Source organism: Pteropus alecto, unplaced genomic scaffold (assembly GCF_000325575.1).
Source record: "Pteropus alecto unplaced genomic scaffold, ASM32557v1 scaffold61, whole genome shotgun sequence".
Lineage (NCBI taxonomy): Eukaryota > Metazoa > Chordata > Mammalia > Chiroptera > Pteropodidae > Pteropus > Pteropus alecto.
Genome location: NW_006434835.1, coordinates 20,918,949 through 20,940,616, shown reverse-complemented (window position 1 = coordinate 20,940,616; position 21,668 = coordinate 20,918,949). Strand labels below are relative to the sequence as shown.

Below are 21,668 nucleotides of genomic sequence, written 5' to 3'. Positions count from 1 at the left end.
TGCAGCCAGGCCAGGAGAACACCTGCAGAACAAAGATTTCTCCTGGGATTGCTAACAACCCATTCTCTACACCTGCCCAGGGGACCAGGTACCGACAATCATTCCCTATGGCTAAAACCTTGGGGAACCTAAGGATTAAAGGATAGAAACTGCCAGCCGGCCTTTCACTCACATATTCTTACCTTTTCATGCTATATATTCTTCCCTTCCTCACTGTATGTCCATATCAAAGTAAATGAGAACTAAAGAATGACATATAAACTGAATTCCCTGAACACTCAGGGGCCCTCTCAGTGCCTTTACTCTGTCTCTTGCACTGTTCCTCTCACTCTCTGCCTCTGAGGGGAGACCACACTCTGTCTGTTGAGTATTACTCTTTTTCTAAAAAACTTTCCTTTTGACCCCAACTTTGGCATGTGTGTTGAATTCTTTCTACACTCTCTGCCAAAGGACCCTTTTCTCTCAGGACAGGGCTTGGTCTCCCCCCACCCCACCCCACTAGGGGAAATTTGCCTTGTCCTGCATCAATGCTCTCTGCTTAGGATGAGTTCCTTAGCCAATCTAGTTGAGTGCCTGGAAGTTGGTTTTTCAGTGCTAAAAAATGCAGAAGGCCAGTCTTCAGCTTCAAGTATTTGCTCATTGGGTCTCAAACATCTTCTCATTAGCCTTCCCAGATGTGTCTGAATCCTTAGTGGGTGGCCAACACTTGGGTTCTCCTGCTTAGAGCTTCCTGTATGTATCTGTAAAATGAGGGTGGTTAAGCCATAGGGTGAAATGCTAAAACTGGAAAAGAATGAGACTTCTTCATCCACTGTTTTTTCAGACTGCTGCTCACAACCTTAGAGATGTAGATCAATGTAGTGGCTGCCAGCCAGCATTTTTAAATAAACGATCAAGAGTTTAAGAAACAAACAAACACAAACATAGTATACAGCACATTGCAAGGGTTCTCTATACCAGCAGCATCAGCTATTACCTAAGAACTCATTAGACGTGCAAATTATTGAGCCTCATCTCAACTAAATCAGAACTTCCAGGAGTGAGGCCTGGAAATCTATGTTTTAAAAAGCCTCCAGGTAATTCTGAAACACACGAAAGTTTGAAAACCACTAGGATCTAGTGGTTTTATCAATCATAGGAGAGATTTGAGCACTAGAGAAAATGATTTTAGTTACTCTTCTCATTTCTCCCAATAGCTGTATTCTAGATGAAAAGGAGAGAACCTAATTATTACATACAATAGATGCCTTAGGGCAGCAGTCCCCAACCGTTCTCAGGGACGGGTGCTCCTATGAGAATCTAATGCCTAATGATCTGATGTGGAGCTGAGGCGGTGATGCTAGCTCTGGGGAGCGGCTGCAAACACAAATGAAACTTCTGCTGGCTCCCCCACCACTCACCTCCTGCTGTGCAGCCCAGTTCCTAACAGCCATAGCCTAGGAGTTGGAGACTCCTGCCTTAGGGTATTAGGACTTAATTCTCTTGGAAATGTTGAGAATGGCTGATTTAGAATGATGTTCCAACATTTAATTCATAGTCAAATTTATGTAACTTTACCCAAGTTCTCCAAAACAAAGTAATCCAACATAAGGGGTTGAATATAACTGTTTCTGCTTATAATATATTTTTTCCTCTCTCTATTGGGTTTGTGAACAATGACCCTATTGTAATGAAAAAGAAATTAAGAATATAACTGTTACCAAGAATTAGAAACTAAGATTTGCTGAGGGCATTCAAAATCAGCCTCAAGTTCACTTATCTAATCATAATAGTCACATTGACAAGGTCGCCCTGGGACAGTGATTTACAAAGCCTTTATTCTGCTTTAGCCTTGTTTAGTTCACAGCACACTCCCAATCACTAACATCTCTCATCACAATGCTGTGATTCTCATGGGGACCCTTGGGGGAGTCGAGATCTTGGAAAGTCTCCCTGATGATTCTAACTCCCCACCATAAAGGATCACTGCACTAGGATAAAAAACAAAGTTGCTAATAACTATCTAAGCCAGCAGAGAACATATCATCCTACCAGAATAGTCTAGTTTTAAATAGGCATTGACTGAGTTCCAGGATGATACAAGAGCTCAGATCATAATTCATTGTTGTATACTTACTTATTCCCTGCAAAGAATCACTTAATTCTTTCAGAAGAAAGCAAAATCTGGTCAAGAGAAAGGGAAATTTTCTTGTCAATCAACTAATCAACAGTTTTTATGCCTATCGTGTATGCATCAGTGTATTAAGCAATATGTAGGATGTGCAAGGTTTTATAGCAACTGAATAGAAGAAATCAGAACATATTAAATAACTAAAATATAACAATAAATGTTGAACTATGAAGGACTAATTATAAAACCATCTGAGGTGGTTTTAAGAAAAATAAATTCCTAAACCGAACCTTAGAAATATTGACATAAGAGTTATCAGAGGCAGGGCCCAGGAATTCTAATTTAAGTCTCCCAGATGATTATGATAATAAAGTTAGGTTCTACTACATTAGTAGTAGGAAAATTAATTTTAACTAGTACAGTCAGGGAACACCTTCTCTGTGGAACAATGAAGCTGAGCTAAGCCTGGAGGATGAGATAGAACATGAACAAAGCAGCAAAGAGAGCAGAGGGCATCTGTGGTCTTGCCTGGAACAGAAACGGTATCTGGGAAAAGGTACTGAGGAAGCTTTGGGAGGTAGAGGATGAGTACCTAAGACAGTCAGAGAAGGCTTTCCCCAAACTGAGTCTTTAAGATTGGGCGGGAGGAATCTGCTAGTCAGAGAATGACAGAAAAAAGATTCCAGGCAGAAAATAAATAAATAAATTTGTACAAAAGTATACAGCCATGGAAGGGCAAGGTATGTTGAGTTAACAGTAGAATTTCCATGTGACTAGTGAAGATCAGAATATGTCACCCCAAAATATGCCACTTTGGTATATGGATTATTTTGAGCTGAAGGCAACTGAGAATCAACAGCTGCACAAAGAAGTCTTCTCAGAGCTTCCATTATCTGACTAAAAGCAGAAAGTTCTGAGAAACAAGGATGGCCATAAATCTCCACTCTGGGAGAGTTTTATGATAATAAAGAAGAAGGTCGGCTTCCCGAGGAGTCTGCACAAGACAAACCTTACCAAAATAACCCTTGTCTTCCATTAGTTTCCCCATATATTTACCTTCTCACAATTTACCACCCCTAGAAGCTCAAAACCCCTTCTATTTGATTAGTCCCTTCTCCACAATTTATCATTCTTTGTTAAAATGGTTTATAAACTCTCAAGTCCAATTACCTCTCTGAAAGTACTGTGAACATAAAAAAAATCATAATAATATCAATAAAAATGTGTGTATGCCTTTTCTTCTGTTAATCCTTTTGTCAATTTAATTAGCAAGCCCCACTGATAAACCTAAAAAGGTAGAGGAAAAATTTTCTTCCCTTACACTAGAATAGGCAGAGGAGAAGAGAGGAGAGGCCTATGAGGGGTAAGATAGGAGAAGTGATTAATATGATTAAGAAGTAAAAGAATAAAAGGGATTGGAACTCTCAAACCCAAGGGATCAGGTAAATTGCTGGGTGTACATGCATATGATATACGGTGTGACAGAATCCAGACACCACAGAGAACCGATAGATTCATGCCCAGTCAAGAAGGGGCAGCTTTCGCAAACCAAGCCAATCATTGCCTTGGGCAATAAGAGTTTGTGCTACCACATCATCTGCTTTATTTTGTCAAGAAAACCTAGAAATCCAGATTTTTAGATAATATCTCCCAACTTTTAAATGACGACTCAAAATTCTTTAAATTATTAGTTAGGTCAAACAAAACACAATTCTTGGATATGGATGCTAGTTTATCATCTCTAGAGTCTAATAAATAATTACTGCATCCAAATTGGACCAGTGTTTATCTGGTTCACTATGTGCCTGATTCATGGGTTGGCAGAACATGGCCGACTAGGCTTCAGTTGTGCTAGAAAAATAGAAATCAAGTTTGAAGCTTTTATTCTGGAAATATTTGTTTATGTTCATATCTATAATCATCTATATATCTATATATACATCTTTATTTGTATTTACGTTTATACCTCTACCTCAATTTTAACATAGGCAAGATATTGTTCTCAAACTTTGTTAACATTCTCTAAAAATTGCCCAGGCTCAGAAAATACACAAATATAGACAGAGGCATGATTTGAAAAAAAGCATTATTTAGTAATTTATGAGTATTTGAGACTCTACACGATTAATTCTACAGACTAATATTTAGAGAGGGGAAAAGTACTGTTTTCACTATGCAAGCTGGAAAGGACCTTATTTAGCAGCATATACAAACTCTCATTTCATAAGCAACAAGAGCAAATCTATGATCATTCTCATTTTTTTCCTTGTTGGAGGGCCATTCTAAACACAAATTCGTTAAAACTGGAAAATGCTACTATTTTTCAGACTCTGTTATTCGAGAAGGAAAAATTATTATTTTAGGTGCCTATTTAATCAAGTCTTAGAAACCACTCTGTGACAAATGACAAACCTTATGTTCAAGTTTATACCTACTTCATTGCAGTATAAAAATTACCCTTCTATAGCTTACGGAAACAACTTTCTTAAGAATCTCAGCTGCATAAATTTTAACTACTACATAATTCAAAATTTCCCTTATAATCATCTTTAAGGTTATGATATAAAAAGATTCAGTTTCTCTAAAAATTGATACGTTTTCATTTCAATTTTCCCCTTTATATTTTTTTTTCAGAAGTATCAACTATGATTTCTCTTTTCTCTTTTCAGGAAGATCTGGAAAGGCTGGTCTTTGAGATCATTCTTGACTTAAAAACAAAAGAAAACCAAAAAGAACTGTGTTGGCTACCCTCTATTTAATCTAACAATTTGCATTACAAAAATAATAAATTTAGGGGAGTCATCACTTGTGCACTAGTAGTATATGTTACAACTTACATGGAAAAGTGAGTCAAGAATAAAACTTTTAATTTCCCAAATGGATTTTGCATCAAATATTACTTTTTATTTAGCACTTACAACTCTATGAAATGATTATTCCATTTTTATTATAAGGTGATTATGTACAATATATACAAGCTTAAACCAATTCAATAGCTCCATCTTCCTATCTTTTCACATTCTGCTTATAATCCTTATTTGACTAGTCAAATAAGGACTATGAATTCAGATATGCCTCAGTCTCCAAATTGTCCTTATTGGTCTCACCAGTTTGACAGATCATGAAGCCACCATGCCTTAGTTTCCTCATCTGTAAAACGGGAGTAATACTTACACAGCCTTATTACAACTGCATAAAATATGGATCAATAATACCATGTCAAGCACATACTGGCTACATAATAAATGTTAATCCCTTCTCTCACACTAGATGATGCAAAATAAGGAACTGAAAAAAGGTATAGGGGGCATTTATTAGACATGCAAATGTTTGAGAAATAAAATCTACTGGTATCAATGTGAAAATTCTTTAATCAAATGCCTACACATGCAACATTATGCTAATTTATGGTTAAATATAATTTTCTAAATATGCCTCACTTTGAAAACAAGTTATTTTTCAAAAACTTCTAAGCACATACCCAACCAAAAACTACCAAGAAATCATAACTTATCGTGAACGGAATGTCACACCCAGCCAAATGTCAAAAGCAACTGCATTACAGCATAAAAGTTTATTCACTGTCTAAAGTGCGTGGTTTAAATATATTCTATTTGATATGGAATGAAACCCTCCTCTTCCTCCCTCTGCCTTTTAAATTAAGATGCTTAGTTTGAGAGGGTTTAAGAAGAACGCTAAGAGAGGAATGCAAGTTTTCTGAACATTTCCACGTCAAAGGAAAGTTGACTCCACCCTAATCCTGAAATACAGCTACTGCAGCCACAAGGAAATCAAAAGTCACGTTTTCTGCGGGTCTGGGCAATTGGATCGTTGACTCCTGTCCTAAGAAATTAGACAGGAGCTTACATGGTTTCCTTTTTTCCACGACCCAAAGCAAAGGATAGAACACGAAGGAAGGGTACGGACAACCACTCCGGCTACTCCCTGGGATCCAGAGACGCTTTCACAGCCAACACCCACCTAAAGCTAGAGACCCCTTCCCCATCCCCCGCAAGCTCCTCCCCCACCCGCCTCCCCCGAATATTCGCACATGCGTACACCCAATTAAGAGGGACTAGAACGCTCCCCCTCTTGCCCTGTCCCCACGCCCAGCTGCCACGCAGCCAGTCCTCCTGCCCTTCTTTGGACCGCCAGCTTCACTCTTCAGTACTACGCATGTGCAAAACTGTGCCGCCCGGCAATCTTTCAGCCGGCAGGGGTGGGGGCAGGCGAGACTAAGTTTCTTGCGCACGCTCGGGACATGCGCAGTGCGGGGTCTGAGGCGCCAGCTGTCGATTTGGAAGTTCCGGGGAAGCAGCGCATGCGCGAGTGTACGCGTTGCCGGCGAAGAGGGGAGCCTGACGACTCGGAAATTTGAATACCACAGTAGCATGGAGTGTGACCTCGTGGAGACTGACATCTTGGAGTCGTTGGAAGATCTAGGGTAAGACTGCCAGGGCACGGGTCTCCCAAACCCCGCACTGCCAACCCGCGGGAACACCTCCTGCGCTCCAGTTGGAGACACCTGCCTCTCCACGCCGCACCCCGTAGCTCCTGGATGTCACCCCCACTATGGCTCCGAGACCCCAGTGCCCCGTCTACTATATGCCCTACCGGGTCGGGGCCCTCCAAATGCGACGCCCCTTGGCCTGCCCTGTGCTCCCTGCAGCCGACTTACCCGCAGCGTTTGTCAGTCATGCGTGTCATTGTCTGGGCTCTTTCTCTCTCCCCCCTCCCTGAGCTTTTCTCCTTGCTCCCCATCCGCCTGCCCTACCCCCTCAGTGTAGAGGTTGCCAAAGTTGATTCTCTGTTTTCCTACTTGTCTTCCAAACTTTCTACCCCTGTCTTGAGCCTCTACCCCTTCTCCAGCCCCACCCCACTTCTCTCAAAAAATCTCCTTTGCCCAGTCATCACTGCATGCACCCAGGCTTCCCTAAGCCACATGTCTATGCGCTGCATCCATTCCGGGAGCTAGCTTATTTGTGCGCTAACCTGTCACCACCTCCATGGAAACCACTGGCAGTTTTCCTTGACTGACACTCTACTTCTTTGATCCATTATTAACCCTTACCCCTAGGGTCATCTTCACTCACCAAGTCCCTGCGCATTTGTTGTGTATTTTGTCTCTCCTCCCGACAGTTAACCAACCATAATTCATCATATCTAGAACCTGGAAATAGGGCTTCTTTTCTCACTGGGTCACCCAGATCAGTGTACTCTATAAAACTTGAAAACCTAGAACCTCTTGGGCTAAATGTGCTTCCAGAAACTGTGCTTCCAGAAACAAATCATATGATGATTAAGTAATTGCCTTATAGATACAGTATTAAAAAAAAATTACAGACTTAGCTAACTGTATTTATAAAGTAACGAGTCCTTTATCAAAACCTTACCCTAGGCTTTTGCATAACATGGAAACGTTTGAGAGAACCCAGCTTTAGGAAAGGACACTGTGAGGGTTCCCAAACTCTGCCCACTTAAGTAACTTGCTGTTCTGGTAGAAATTTTTAGGAAAGAAGGTGGTAGTGCTTATCACCTTTCTTGGTCAAAGTTAGTTATCATTGCTCTTTTTCTTTTTTTTCCTTTTTTCTTTTTTTTTGAACTTTTTGATTTTTTGTGACTATTCCAGACTTTAGGGGACTGTTTCTTTGATTAGAGCATAAGTAAAAGTCACATCATTAAAGTAGACTTTTCTGGTGGACATCTCAGACTAAATTGCTTACTCACACATGAAGTCATTAATTCATTAAACATTTTTGAGTAACACTTTTTCTGTGTCAGTGTTGGGTTGAGCACTGAACAGTACAAAGTAAGGTGAAGAGAAATTCGCTGTAAGAATATGCTGTGAGGAGATCTTAGGAGGGTCCCTTTACTGTAAAAAGAAGTCCTAGGAGCTTCTTAGCAGTGACACTTAAGCTTTGTGTTGAAAGAGCAGTAGGATGAGAAGACAAGGTAAACCTTATTTAAATGTAGTTGGTCTGAATGGATAGAGGTCCCTAACAATTGATGGATTCTGTTTCTGCCCTGTAGAATAAACTAAAAAAAAATCTAAGTGTGTAACACAAGAAGAAATCTCAAGGTCTGGTCGTTTTATTCCAGTGTTTAATACGTGGTTTTTGACTCTAGATGCCAGAGTATATATAATCTTATTTTTTGTGTAACATTTTTTTCCATGCCATTCAATGTGTAAACATATAATTGTATTTTAAAAGGATCGAGTATTGTCATTTCTCTTAACATCACTATACCTCTAAACATCAAAGTATCTTAAGCATATTTAAAACGTCTTTAATAAGTGTTTATTAATATTTCATTTAAAAGAAAGTAATATTCTGAAGAATATTTTCAAATTCAAGAATGACAAAATCTTTAATTCTAGCTTTATTCTAGATTGGGGTTTATTATCACTATTGTCTTGTGAACATTTAATAATTTTAAATTACATTTGAGTCATTTACAAAGGATTAGGATTCATTTGTACCAGTTCAGTCAGACAACTCACCAGCACTTATTAAATTAATCTTGACATTTCTCTTGGACTACTATGTTTTACTAGTCTTAACTGTCATTAAATATAGGAAAAGGAAATAAATTTGAAAGTTTTTGCTTTTAAAGGAAGTCATTAAAAACTTAACCTAATAGATTTCTAGAAAAAATACCTAGAAAAGATAACCTAAGTTTTATTTCTGAAATAGTACACTATAGGATAATTAGCTATCACTTATTAATCGAGTTTTATACTCGATTCAGTTAAAGAAAATAATAAGAGCTTGCGGTAAATGTATAGAAGTTGACATAATTTAGTAGTAAATTTCATTCTGTTAAATATTCACATATTTTGAAGTGTTAAATTGCAATTACCGTTTACTTTTTATTTTTCTAATGATTTAGTATAGTTCTAAATTTTATATTTGCAAGTTAAGAAGTTGGTCTTCCTAACTTATCTTTATTAAACTATTGCTTAAGTATACAAATAATACATACATACATTGTGTCTATAATGTACTAGGTGTGATTTTATATTCTTCTGAAGTGTGATTTCTTAACTCACCAGTTACAAGGGTCCATTGTTAGAAGATGGCGCTCTGTCTCAGGCAGTCTCTGCTGGAGCCAGTTCCCCTGAGTTTACCAAACTCTGTGCTTGGCTGGTGTCTGAATTAAGAGTGCTCTGTAAACTGGAGGAAAATGTGCAAGCAACTAACAGTAAGTAAACACTCAGTTTTAGGTGCAAAATTTAAAAATAAAATTGGGATATTGTCAGTTGAACATTATCAGTACTTAAGCTGAAATTTCAAGTTCTTTGTTAATATATTTTTTGAAATTTTGTAAAGAAACCAAATACTTTTTTTGCCTCCATTGTTTTCAGAGAAAGGTGATTTCAGAAGTTGAAAAACCAAAATATAGTCATGTCACTATTAAACATTTGTGGAAGTTGAAAAGACCCTATTACTGAGATACAGAAAAATGCAGACAAATATAGTATATACAAACTTTCTATTCTTTGTAAAACATGACTTGTGAGATTTTAAATTGGTGGCTAGATCTAGAAATGAGGATGTTTTTCTCTTAGGACTACCCGATTCCAGAGGTATGTATAGCATGTAAAGTAAATGCATTGTAATTATTATACATGGGGAGAAAGAACGCTTTTCTGAGTTTTCTGTATCATATCACTTGATATAACACAACCAGATCCCACACCATCAGATTAATGGCATTGAGAGATGTTTCACATTTTCCAATTTTGTTACTGGTTTAGCACTAGTTTGTTGACTCTGCAAACAGGTAAGGCTTGGAACCTGACACTCCATCTGGTTCCCTTCTACCATAGGTAAACCTATAATAGGAAACAAAGAAAAATGCCCACCTGTGAACCCACCTTAATGGAGAACTATACACATAATCCCATTTTCTTTTTCACAGAATCCCATTGTGAAGAGCTCACTCTTCCAAGTTTAGTATATTTAAGGTGTACATGTTAGTTCATCCAACTCTAAACAAGGAAGCATAATGAGGTTAAATACATTGCCTGAGGTCACACAACCAGTAAGTAGTAAAGCTAGGATTCAACCCAGCAGTCACTTTTGGGAGCCAGTGCTCTTAAGTTTGCTGCTAGGCCGAACTTTGCAGAGATCGTAGGAACTTTTGAACATGCCTGTACTAGACGGTAACTATTTATAACCTGGAGCCCCATGGTTCAAATGAAAACATTTTGTAGGAGCCAACACATAAAACAGGTAGAAGTGTAGTGGTTCTAGTTGAAGTTGAGAGGGAGCACTTCTAACAGCTCTCATCTTCCCCAGCTGTCTCCGAAGGAGTTCTGTGAAACTCTGGAGTTCGCAGCACACAGTTTGCAAAACCTTGATAATAGAGTCTTCCCATTTTATAGATGAGAAATAGGACCCCGATCAAGTCACTCAGAATTTGTTCATTTTTGCCCCTCTGCGATACAGAACCATCTGAACAGTAAGGAGGAAAGAGCATTATTTTTACTTGGTTCACGCAGTGAGCTCTATGCTTGACAGGTTATGGGCATACAAAACTACAAGTCATATTTACTACCTTCAAATGTAGTCTAACTGGAAATAGATTATTTCCAAATGAAAGAACTGGAGATTAGTACAGTAATTAAATGCCTCACTCTGTGGTTCACAAGGGGAGGAAATCAGTGAGTGTAACAGTACTTGGGGACATTGTCATCGAGGAGCAGGACAACTGGGCTTTGAGGGGTAGGTGGGATTTGATTGAGGAAGAGAGAATGAGAGGGCATTTCCGTCATAGGGAGTACCTTAAATGAAGGCACAGAAGTAGCACTGAGACCGACCTGTGACAGTGAGGAGACAGGCCTGGCACAAATACAGGAAATATTTGTGGAAGTAGTAGATGACTACTCCATACATTTAGTAGGCACTACTCCATAACAGTATGCTGGGAAGGGCAAAACAGAGGCTGTGAAGAATCTTTAAAGGCAGAAAAATTAGGGGAGGTAGAAATTAGGAAGCCATTAAAGATTATTATTTATAATTATTCCATTCTCGAATAAGGGAGTAACCTAATGAAAGTATTTCAGAAAGAAAATTGTCAGTGGTGTAAGAAAGGAGGAATAAGGGAGAAAAGGAACTTGTGTTAGGAAAATGCCATTAAAAATTTCAATTTATATATGTCTGTTATGCTAATGAGAAAAACAGTTATTTTTATTAAATAAGATTTTAATCTTAAAAGGCCCAGGTGAAGCTGAAGAATTCCAGCTTGAGGTGAGTGGGCTACTAGGGGAGATGAACTGTCCCTATCTTTCACTGACATCTGGGGATGTGACCAAGCGCCTTCTCGTTCAGAAGAACTGCCTCCTTTTGCTCAGTAAGTTCATGGCTACTAGAATGTTTTTTTTATGTTTTCCATGACTAATAAACTAGCTGTTTTGTTTCATTTAGCTTTAATTCAGAATACTTATTTTAAAGAAAACTTTATTAAATTTTCAATTTGGAAGCTGATGGTGGGCCTGTGCACTGGTAGCAGTGTTGTTTTGTAATTGCTATTCCTTTATCATTTAGCTTTGGTGGTGCTCAGGCTGTTGTGCTTTACCTAATGTGACCAAAGGTAGTGTTGGAGTGTAGTTCAAGTGTGTGATCATTAAACCTTAGTGTTCTAGACTGAAAGCTCATTTTAAAATAGACTGGGGAAACAGCGTGGGAATAATGATTTTTTTAATTAAAATATTTTGTCTTGTTGATATTTCTTTGTTGGTTGGGTAATTGTTTAGGGGTATTGGTTTTGTTTGTAAATGTCAAATTACAATGTAAAAATATCTGCAATAATATTTGCTTTGTTCCTGTACTCACTGATCATTCTGGGAAATAAATTATTACAAAAAGTTCTTTCCTTCCATGTTTTTTCTATACTAACTACTATTTCTCTCTCCACCCTGAAAAACAGTAAGTAGATTTTTTTGCCTTAAATAAACTCTTCAATAAACTCAACTAATAGTTTTAATTCAGAATTTTTGTAACATTCTGAGACACATTTAGGTAAAGCTTTGGATAACTGAATATTATAGTTCTTATTATGACAAACACAAATCAGAATTTTTAAAATATTGGCTTTACAACCATACTGTGGTTTCTAGAAAATGATACAATTCCAATTTCAAAGATTTAATTAAAAAGAAAAGTGTTCACAGCCATTATACTTAAACACTGTTATTCCAGAATCACTTTCTTAACTTCCTCTTTGTCAAATGATTGTTACAGGGGCGGGAGTGGGGATATGCCCGTAAGATTAGATATTGCCTTAGATATTGATACTGCTGCATATAGTTCTTAATGCACACATTCAGTAACTTTCAAATCGTATAATTTCTGTAACTGGCTCAGCCACAGTGTACTGTTATTCTTCCTTGGTAGCACTGCTTATCCTTACCAATACCTAATATTTGGCACTTAGAATATGTTATCTTACATAGGAAGACAACAGCTGTGTGGAAAGCCTAGTAATAACCCTAAATAGCTAATTGTTCTAAGAGCTCAGAGTTTGGCCTTTTTAGTGCTGATACTTACAAAAACCACTCTGCATATAAATCTTAATAAAATGCCTTTAACTCTTTCCTGTTTCTTAAGCAGACTGCACAGAACATGATTATTTTGGAAGCAGAGTCAATATTAATAGCAATTTTAATGTACTATCACCACAAAAACTTTAATATGCAACTATTTGCCTGTCAACTAAATAACTAAGTTATCTAAAGGTTATCTACTCTTGGAACTGTTCACACATATCTTTATCTTTGCTTTTGCTGTTTCCCCTTTTCGAAAAGATTCTCCTCAGTTTGTATCCTCTCTTTCCTGCTAGTATTTACGTACATGTACTCATTCTCTACTCGCTCTGTATGAATAATTCTCATCTTTCCAAGTGTCAGTTGTCCCATCTTGATGCTATAATTTTAATTCTTCCAGCACACTTACCTTACTGATTTGAATCTTTGAATACATTGTACTTTGAGGGGGGAAATAAACCAAGCTCACTAGAATTGTAAAATAGAATAGTCCAGATGAGTGGCTGAAAAACTCATGTGTCAGGTTAAGAACTATTTTGGTTGTTCATTTGGCGTTCTGGTTGTCAGATCATTTCCCTTAGGTAAAATAAGTCAGATATCTGAGTTTCTAATAGATAAAGGTACTAGTCATCTTTTATGCATTTGTTCTTTATTCCTAACTAGATTGTCTGTAGAGGTAATCTTTTTTGTTTTGTGCTATAATATCTCCAGTGCTTTTCCTAGTACTTTGAACACATCAGCTACAGTTAATGTATTTTGATGGTAATTGTATTGGTGAACTAATTTTGTGAATACCTGAGCTATGTTGTCCTAAATTTAGAGAATGAGTTTATTAAATCATATACTATATGATTTTCTAGAACAAGGGTTGGCAAATTCTTTTTTTAAAGGGCCAAATAATAAGTATTTTCGGCTTCGTGGGCCGTAAGGTCTCTGTCACAACTCTTAACTCTGCTGTCGTAGCTTGTAAGCAGCTACAGACAGTCTGAAAATGAGCGAGAGTGGCAGTGTTCCAGTAAAACCTTATTTATTAAAACTGATTGTTTTCATGACAGTGAGATTTTACTATTTGGATCTTTTAACTCATACAGTTTGCTGTATGGAACAAGTTAAGGTTCTTTTTCAAACCCATTTGAAATAGGTCATTCTGGATAGAATGACCTATCCAGAAACTTAACTGTAGCCATTATTCTAGAAAAGGAGTTGGCAGCTTTTCAGAAATGATCTACGAAATTATGATCACTATAACTTATAGCATTACACCTTGGGTATAAGAAATGAGATATTCAGGCTGATCATTCATTTTGTTTTTTGTTTTTTAGAGACTTTTTATAAGAGTTTATTTGCGCCAAACTGACGACATATGAAGGGGGGGAGCATGATCTCAAATCCCTAGCTGATCATTCTTCTGTACTTCTAAAATTAAGAGCCCAGAAAATGTCTTTTTCCAAAACTATCTTTCTCATACTGTTAGAAGGTTCTCACTTTGTCACATAACCTGAAATCCTGAGACCCAAAAGATTACCAGTCATCTTTTAGAAAAACTGAAATGTCCTTGGGAAGATTAAAGGAATAAGATTGAATATTTATATCTTCACCTTAATTACCTGAAGCAGATTGCAGCCCTCATTATACCTGACTGCAATCAACACAGGGGGGATGATACTACTACAAAAGGACTCCGCCAAGAAATAATTAGAAAGTTTTATTGTTTTTTAGGGGAGGGGGCAAGAATGAGGAAAGTAGGAGGGAAAGGGAATACTGAGAAGAATGCAGACGGAAGAAAGTTTCTTTTGAAAAGCGGGAGGATGACATTAGGCAACTAGAGACCATCAGAAAGGAGCTTTTGGGAGTTTAGTGCCTTCCCTCTTCTCCTATAAGTTACACTTTGACTACTAAATAATATTTCACACTAGGGCTAAACATAGTACCTAAGTATTGGAAAATAAGAGGGCAAGATAGTTGTATCAGAGGTACATATCAGTGGTAAGAAGTAAAAAAAAAAATATCCTTTTTAACTGTTGCTGAAAATTGGTCGCCTGCCACCTTTTGCAAATTTGTTAACAGATGCCAACCCCTGTTCTGTAGGTTCCTTAATAATGAAATGCAAAAATCCAGATATTTAGATGTGATCTACCTTGATCCTTTGGTTTCAAAGAAGAATCGCTTATTTTTAAATCAACCTTTAAATATATATTGGTTAAATACCTGAATTACAGAACACGTTTATATGCTATGTCATTTGAGGTAAAAATGGTTTTCTTTTCTTGTTTTTATCCATTCTTGCAGCTTTAAAAGTTACATATCATTAGGTCTATAGAGTTGTGACTCCAGACTTATGACTATTAACTGTAGCTGTATCTCATTTTGAAATCTTATTTTGTTTACTTCAGCATACCTCATCTCAGAACTAGAAGCTGCCAGAATGCTCTGTGTGAATACTCCTCCAAAAAAAGCTCAAGAAGGAGGCGGTAGTGAGGTCTTTCAAGAGTTGAAAGGCATATGTATTGCTCTAGGAATGTCCAAACCTCCAGCCAATATAACTATGTTCCAATTCTTCAGCGGGATTGAAAAAAAAGTAAGACCTTTAGTAAGACCTTTAGTACCAGATTGTAGTGTATTAAAGGCATAGTCCTGCATTTGTTTGAAATGAAGAAAGTTAATTTCTCTTAATGGGAACCTAATGGGCATATTATTAAGTAATTGTTACTAAATGAGTTTTGGGTTTTAAATCCTAGATGCCGTACAGAGAAATTAGTATTTTAGTATTTTCTAACATGCTAGTGTATTTCTTTTTCAAAAAAGAAACTTTACACTTTGATTGATAAACAAACTAGATATAATGTAAAAAGACATAAGAATTAAGTCCTTTAAAAAATTACTTTATCATTGAACTTCGATGCGATTAATTTTTAAGGTCTTTATCATTAAATGTGACCACCCTCCTCCCCAGTGACTGGACAGAGAAGGATGTTAATGTTCTTGGTTTTTAATCCAGTCACTTCGAGTCTTATGTGTTTCAATTGGCAAAATAGATTTATTGACTGCTAACATAATCTAGTATGTGACAATAAGTCAGAATTATTTTTATACCACACATTATCAACAGTTAAGAGGGTTTTTTTTTAATAATTGATTAAGAACAAGCAATTTTAATTAAATAATGAATAGAAGAGAATATTTGTTATAGCAGAGTTACTCTCTGTATGCTTATCTGCTGGACTCTGAGAATTGGTACATTTGTGTTGTGGGGCAGATGGATACCACGATGCACAAATATGGCTGAACTCTACAGGGGAGCAGCAGTGTATCCATGGTCCATATTTTTCTGTGTGTACATTCATCCATTCAGTAAATGCACATTGAGTGCCCGCTGTTGTCGGGCGTGTTCTAGGTGCAGTGAAGGAATCACGCTTCCATAGGCACGTGAGGAGTGGGACAAGTGAGTGTCTTTATTGTGTGGGCCTTGAACATTTCAAAACATCCTCCACCTTTGCCTCTGTCAGGAATCTTCTTTTGATGACAAGATATGATGGGACTTGGGAAGATGAGGATATGTGTTACTTTTAGATTTGTTTATTCATTCATTTATGTTTTTGTGTCAGTTAAAGGAAACATTAGCAAAAGTTCCACCTAATCATGTGGGAAAGCCTTTATTGAAGAAGTCAATGGGACCAGCCCACTGGGTGAGTAGTGAACATCTTGGGTAAATTTGTAAGGAACCATCTATCTATCAAGATATTTGTGTCAACACTTACAGTTTGTGCTTTTTAAGTTATATTTTCTAATATGTAGTTTCCTAGGTGGACATCCTTAGAATCGTTTTTGTGAATCTTAAGGTTTATGCAGAATAATTTTACTTGTGTAAGATTAGGAGCACTTATCTCATAATTTGTAAATATTTCACACAGCTGATTAAAATAAATTCAGGTTCAATATGATGCATGTTTCTAATTGCCAAATAGGTTGTTGCCTTCAAGCCAAGAACTTCATTGGGCTGAGCTTCACACAGTGAATTAATTATGAGAGAGCTAAATGAGAATTTGTACTTTACGTGTTCCTTATTATGTTTTGAGACATTATTTTGCCTGTCGTTTAAATAACAGCTTAAGTTGTGCTCAGTACTAGGGATTCAGTTATGAATGAAACAGATAGTTTGTGCCCTTTTTAAACAGGAGTCAAGCAGATTTAAATACTGTTTTGTTTGTTTTGTTTTGTTTTAATTTTGTTTCAGGAAAAAATAGAAGCAATTAACCAAGCCATAGCCAATGAATATGAAGTTCGGAGAAAGCTGCTAATAAAACGTTTGGACGTCACTGTCCAATCTTTTGGTTGGTCTGACAGAGCTAAGGTACACGTGGAATAATTTAAAAAGACAGAGTATTTGTAGACATGACCCTTAAGCATTCCTAGTACCGTTGAGATACAGTGTCGACTACAAGAGAAGTATGTAGGAGACACACAGGAACTTTAATGAGCTGCTGAGTGACAGTTCTTTCAGCTATTCAGCAATAATGAAAACATTTATTTTTCAGTTTTTAAATATTTTTAACAAAACTGTATGTCATAGACCCTACTGGGAGTACCCATTTGTAGAGAAACTACCTGAAAATTACTAAAATAATAAATTTTTAAATTATTTGTTTACTGTACTTTAAGCTAACAATATTATCTGCTAATTAAATTTAGAAATACCGGATTTAGCAAGACCAGATATTATGATATGTTTATAGAGAACAAGAGAATCTGGTAAGATTGATGTTTCATTTCAGCTTAAATGAGATATTCCAGGTAAAAGTCTTTGGTCATTCAGCAGATATTTATAAAATATCTAGTATATGATCAGTAAGTGGGGATTAATGGGCATAACTGACTAATTTGACCTTCTCAGAACCTGGAAATGGAACTAATCCTCGACTTTATATGGAGGTTGGTCCAGATGTATTAGTATTGGATGCTCTCTTAATAGTGCATTTATTTTTGAAAATAGATTTTTCTCTGAACTTTAGTGAATTGTCTCAAATTGTTTTTCTTTAGTTCTCTAATAATCTTGCTACTATGTTAGTTTCACCTAAAATCTTTAAACCTTTGCATAGTCCTATTTGGCTGCTAAATTGTTGGGGTAGATGTTTATTGCATTACAATATTTTAGTGTTGGAGAAGGGTCTTAGAGATGCGTCTTAACTCCCCTCATTTTGCAAGAAAAAAAATGGAGACCCAGATAAATGGGAGACTTTCCCTAATATTTCACAGTTAGTCCATAGTAACACCAGGAGTAAATTGTTCACTTCTGTGATTGCTATTTAGGAAATACCAGCCCTTTCTTAAATTATCTTTGATAAAAGCAGTCATTTCACTCTCAGCATGGTAGATACACTTCAGAAACAATAACCTGCAACTCTCAACCAGGAAAACATGACGATTGACCAGAGTGCACTGACTGAGGCATTGACACTGCAGTTCTGGTCTTGGCACTGCCATTAACGGACTTTACAGTTGACTTCGCGGTACCCTTGTCTGAGTTTCCGTTTACTCTCATTTTTGACATCTTTAAAATACCATGTTAAATCTAGGTGACATTTAAGATTCTTTTGAACAATAATACACAATGATCACATGAAATACACAAATACATTGAGGAAGATGAGGAAGGACTACAGAAACTACTTGCACAAATCCCTTTTCTCATCTAATGGAAATTATGTACTGATATCTCACTTTGAAACTTTGTTTGAAATTACTTCACATAATGAAATTTGTGTACTCATGTCTCACTTTGAAATTGCATTTTAAATCAATTTTATTTGAAACCTACATGACACCATTTTCTCAAAGGTGTTTGTTTCCATTCAACAAACATTGAGCACCTATTTAGGTATAATAGTCCCAAATAATCTTGATACTATGAGAAAAATAAATATAATGCTTATTATATTTCTATTAAATGGTTAAGATAGACCCTTTTTTCTTATTTATAATAGAGGAAAGTATTAAATAGGGTATCACTTTTATAAGAATTGTATCATGGTATTATAATTCGTACAAATTAGCCAACATTTTTGATCTCATAGTAAGCAAAGATGGGAAAATTAAAAAGCAAATGATCTGAGACAAATGGCGGGGGGAAACTTTTTACCTTTTTAGCCCCATAGTCCAAAAGGGAGCTCTTCCACCTCCTGTACCCCTTCTTCCCCTTATCTCCAAAATACCATCATTTCTTGCTGTATTGTAAGATAATTGTTGACTAGGTAGGAGCAGTGGTGAGTATATAACTTCTTTCCTCCCAGCTAGAGCTTAGTAAATATTATCAGACATTTTGGAAATCTTATTTGAGTGTTTCTATGTAATTTGAAAATTGATATTTGTCTTTGAACACTTTCTTTCAACAGAGTCAGACAGAGAAATTAGCAAAGGTTTACCAGCCAAAACGTTCACTCTTATCTCCTAAAAGTACTATTTCTGTTGCCCACCTTTTGGCTGCAAGACAAGACTTGTCAAAGATTTTAAGGACAAGCAGTGGCTCTGTAAGAGAAAAGACCGCCTGTTCCATCAATAAGGTGATTAGAGTACCTTTAGCTTTCTCACAAATACATTTATTTCTATTTACAAAATAAAGTAGTTTAAAATAATCTTTCTTGTCCTGTAGGTGCTGATGGGCAGGGTACCTGACAGAGGAGGTAGACCCAACGAAATTGAACCACCGCCCCCAGAGATGCCACCATGGCAGAAAAGGCAAGATGGACCCCAGCAGCAAACAGGAGGCCGAGGAGGAGGGCGAGGTGGTTATGAACAGTCCTCATATGGAGGACGAGGAGGTCATGAACAAGGAGGAGGGAGAGGTGGACGTGGTGGCTACGACCATGGTGGCCGAGGGGGAGGAAGAGGAAATAAGCATCAAGGAGGCTGGACAGATGGAGGGAGTGGAGGAGGAGGTGGCTACCAAGATGGTGGTTATCGAGATTCGGGCTTCCAGCCTGGTGGCTATCATGGTGGCCACAGTGGTGGCTACCAAGGTGGTGGTTATGGTGGCTACCAAACATCTACATATACAGGAAGTGGATACCAGGGTAGTGGCTACCAGCAGGACAATAGATACCAAGATGGCGGGCACCATGGTGATCGAGGCAGTGGTCGCGGAGGGCGGGGTGGCCGTGGAGGCCGAGGTGGACGCGGAGGCCAGGGGGGAGGTTGGGGAGGAAGGGGGAGCCAGAGTTATCACCAGGGGGGACAGTTTGAACAGCACTTCCAGCATGGAGGATATCAGTATAATCATTCTGGATTTGGACAGGGAAGACATTATACCAGTTGAGGCTACAGAACCTTTTATTTTGCTAGAGCTCAAGTAATAGAAACTTAAGTTTCAGAATCCTGAATCCAGCATTGATTTTGAATTACTGTGAGGCCACAGGTGGCAGGCAGATTCCTGCTTGGCATAAGCATTTGTAGGTCTTCATTCAATTCCGTTTTTTTGTTGTTTTTTTTTAATGGACTTACATAATGCTGTTTATTTGAGAAACGCATACAACATCTCTCCTTTGTATGAAGACTTTTTTAAAAGGTAATTAAAATTGCCTTTAATTGACCAGTAGACTAATTCCACAGTCAGACATGCATACTTTTTTGAAAAAATTACTTGAATAAGTAGTTTTCATGTTTTCAATATGCGGTTTTGAAAATGAGGATTCTCCTAGATTTTTTTAGGTTTGCAACTAGGAAACCATCCTCATATTAACAAGGCATTTATATGTTTTCCTTATACTATTCTAATGACTATTTTCCAAGCACAGTTCTGCCCTAATTGGCTTTTTATTTGGAGAGGTTATGCCACATTTGCTTTATGATAGAACTTTTAGGTCAGTTCCTATTAAATGAGCTCTTCTGCAGATAGCACATTCAGTAGCCTTATCCTTTTGATGGAATATTATACCACAAGCTGTACTCTGAAAACCTTGAACACAGCCAAAATCCATAAAGATTATAAAAGCAAACTAAGTTGTGAACCTATAGTACATGTAGGCATTTAGTTAAGTATAGCAATTCAAAATGACCTGCATTCATTCAAAACAAGTTCCTCTTTCGACCTTATTTTTACTTGAAATCTGCTAGAAGAAACAGCAAACAAATTTGTTTTATGCACGAGTTAATACCACTGGCTCAGCAAATACAAGTTAGTTTGCTTTGGGCAGGAGACTTTTTTGTAATGGAAGAAATGCACTACAGAGTATGGACAGACTTTTGCTTAGTGCGGGAGGCCCTTTATTATTGCTGCAGAAAACAAAAGCCTGGCTGAGTTGATGTTTTACATTCTCCTTTACTGAAATCTACATGACATGACGCTTCTTGCTGGGTTTTTGTATACTTAAACATTGTCAAGCTGTGAAAATGGCGGGAGGTGTGCTTTGTGTGAAAGATGAGCAATAAAGTATCTGTACATTCTCTCTCGTTTGAGTTTTATTTTAGCTTTTTTTAAAACAATTATTCTGGATACTTGCTTAAAACATAGGAACTAAGGCCTTTGCTACCCCAAGGATTCTTGAGTGTTCCCTTAAAACAACTTGTAGTAAAAGATACCCCTTACCCTAAAACCTTAAGTAAATTGAAAAATAGGTGTTTCCAGATTTACTTTTTATTATGATGTTATATCCAGAAAACATCACTACTCACCTGTGGCCACTGGGTGTAGCTGTTGCTATGCGATTCATTAAGCAAAGATAAATTATGGCCCTGATTTTTTAGAGTTCTTTGTTTTATTTTGTTTCTCCATTCTTCTTAAGAATGAGGGACATTTTTCTTAAAATGAATGAATTAAAAAAAACAATGTTTGTAAAAGTAGCATTTCCTTTTCTTGGACTGTTTAAAGAATCAACTTGTCTTAGCATTAAAAATACCAGTTTACTGTGGAGATAAACACATTCTTTTGATAGCTACAACCATTTTTGAAAGCCTGCCTTACTCATTTTATTTTACCTCTATTAGATTTTTCAGCTACCTTTACTATTCTGAAATATT

General features: G+C 37.1%; 1 protein-coding gene across 1 annotated transcript; it reads left to right on the top strand.

The window, feature by feature from the left end:
• Nucleotides 1-6,365: 6,365 nt before the first annotated feature.
• Nucleotides 6,366-21,097, top strand: FAM98A (family with sequence similarity 98 member A). The gene is made up of 8 exons (XM_006910381.3): nucleotides 6,366-6,554; nucleotides 9,165-9,313; nucleotides 11,333-11,467; nucleotides 15,053-15,237; nucleotides 16,265-16,345; nucleotides 16,894-17,010; nucleotides 19,049-19,216; nucleotides 19,306-21,097. The coding sequence occupies exons 1-8, from the start codon at nucleotides 6,502-6,504 to the stop codon at nucleotides 19,966-19,968; spliced, it is 1,551 nt and encodes a 516-aa protein (XP_006910443.1). The 5' UTR covers nucleotides 6,366-6,501; the 3' UTR covers nucleotides 19,969-21,097.
• Nucleotides 21,098-21,668: the final 571 nt, after the last annotated feature.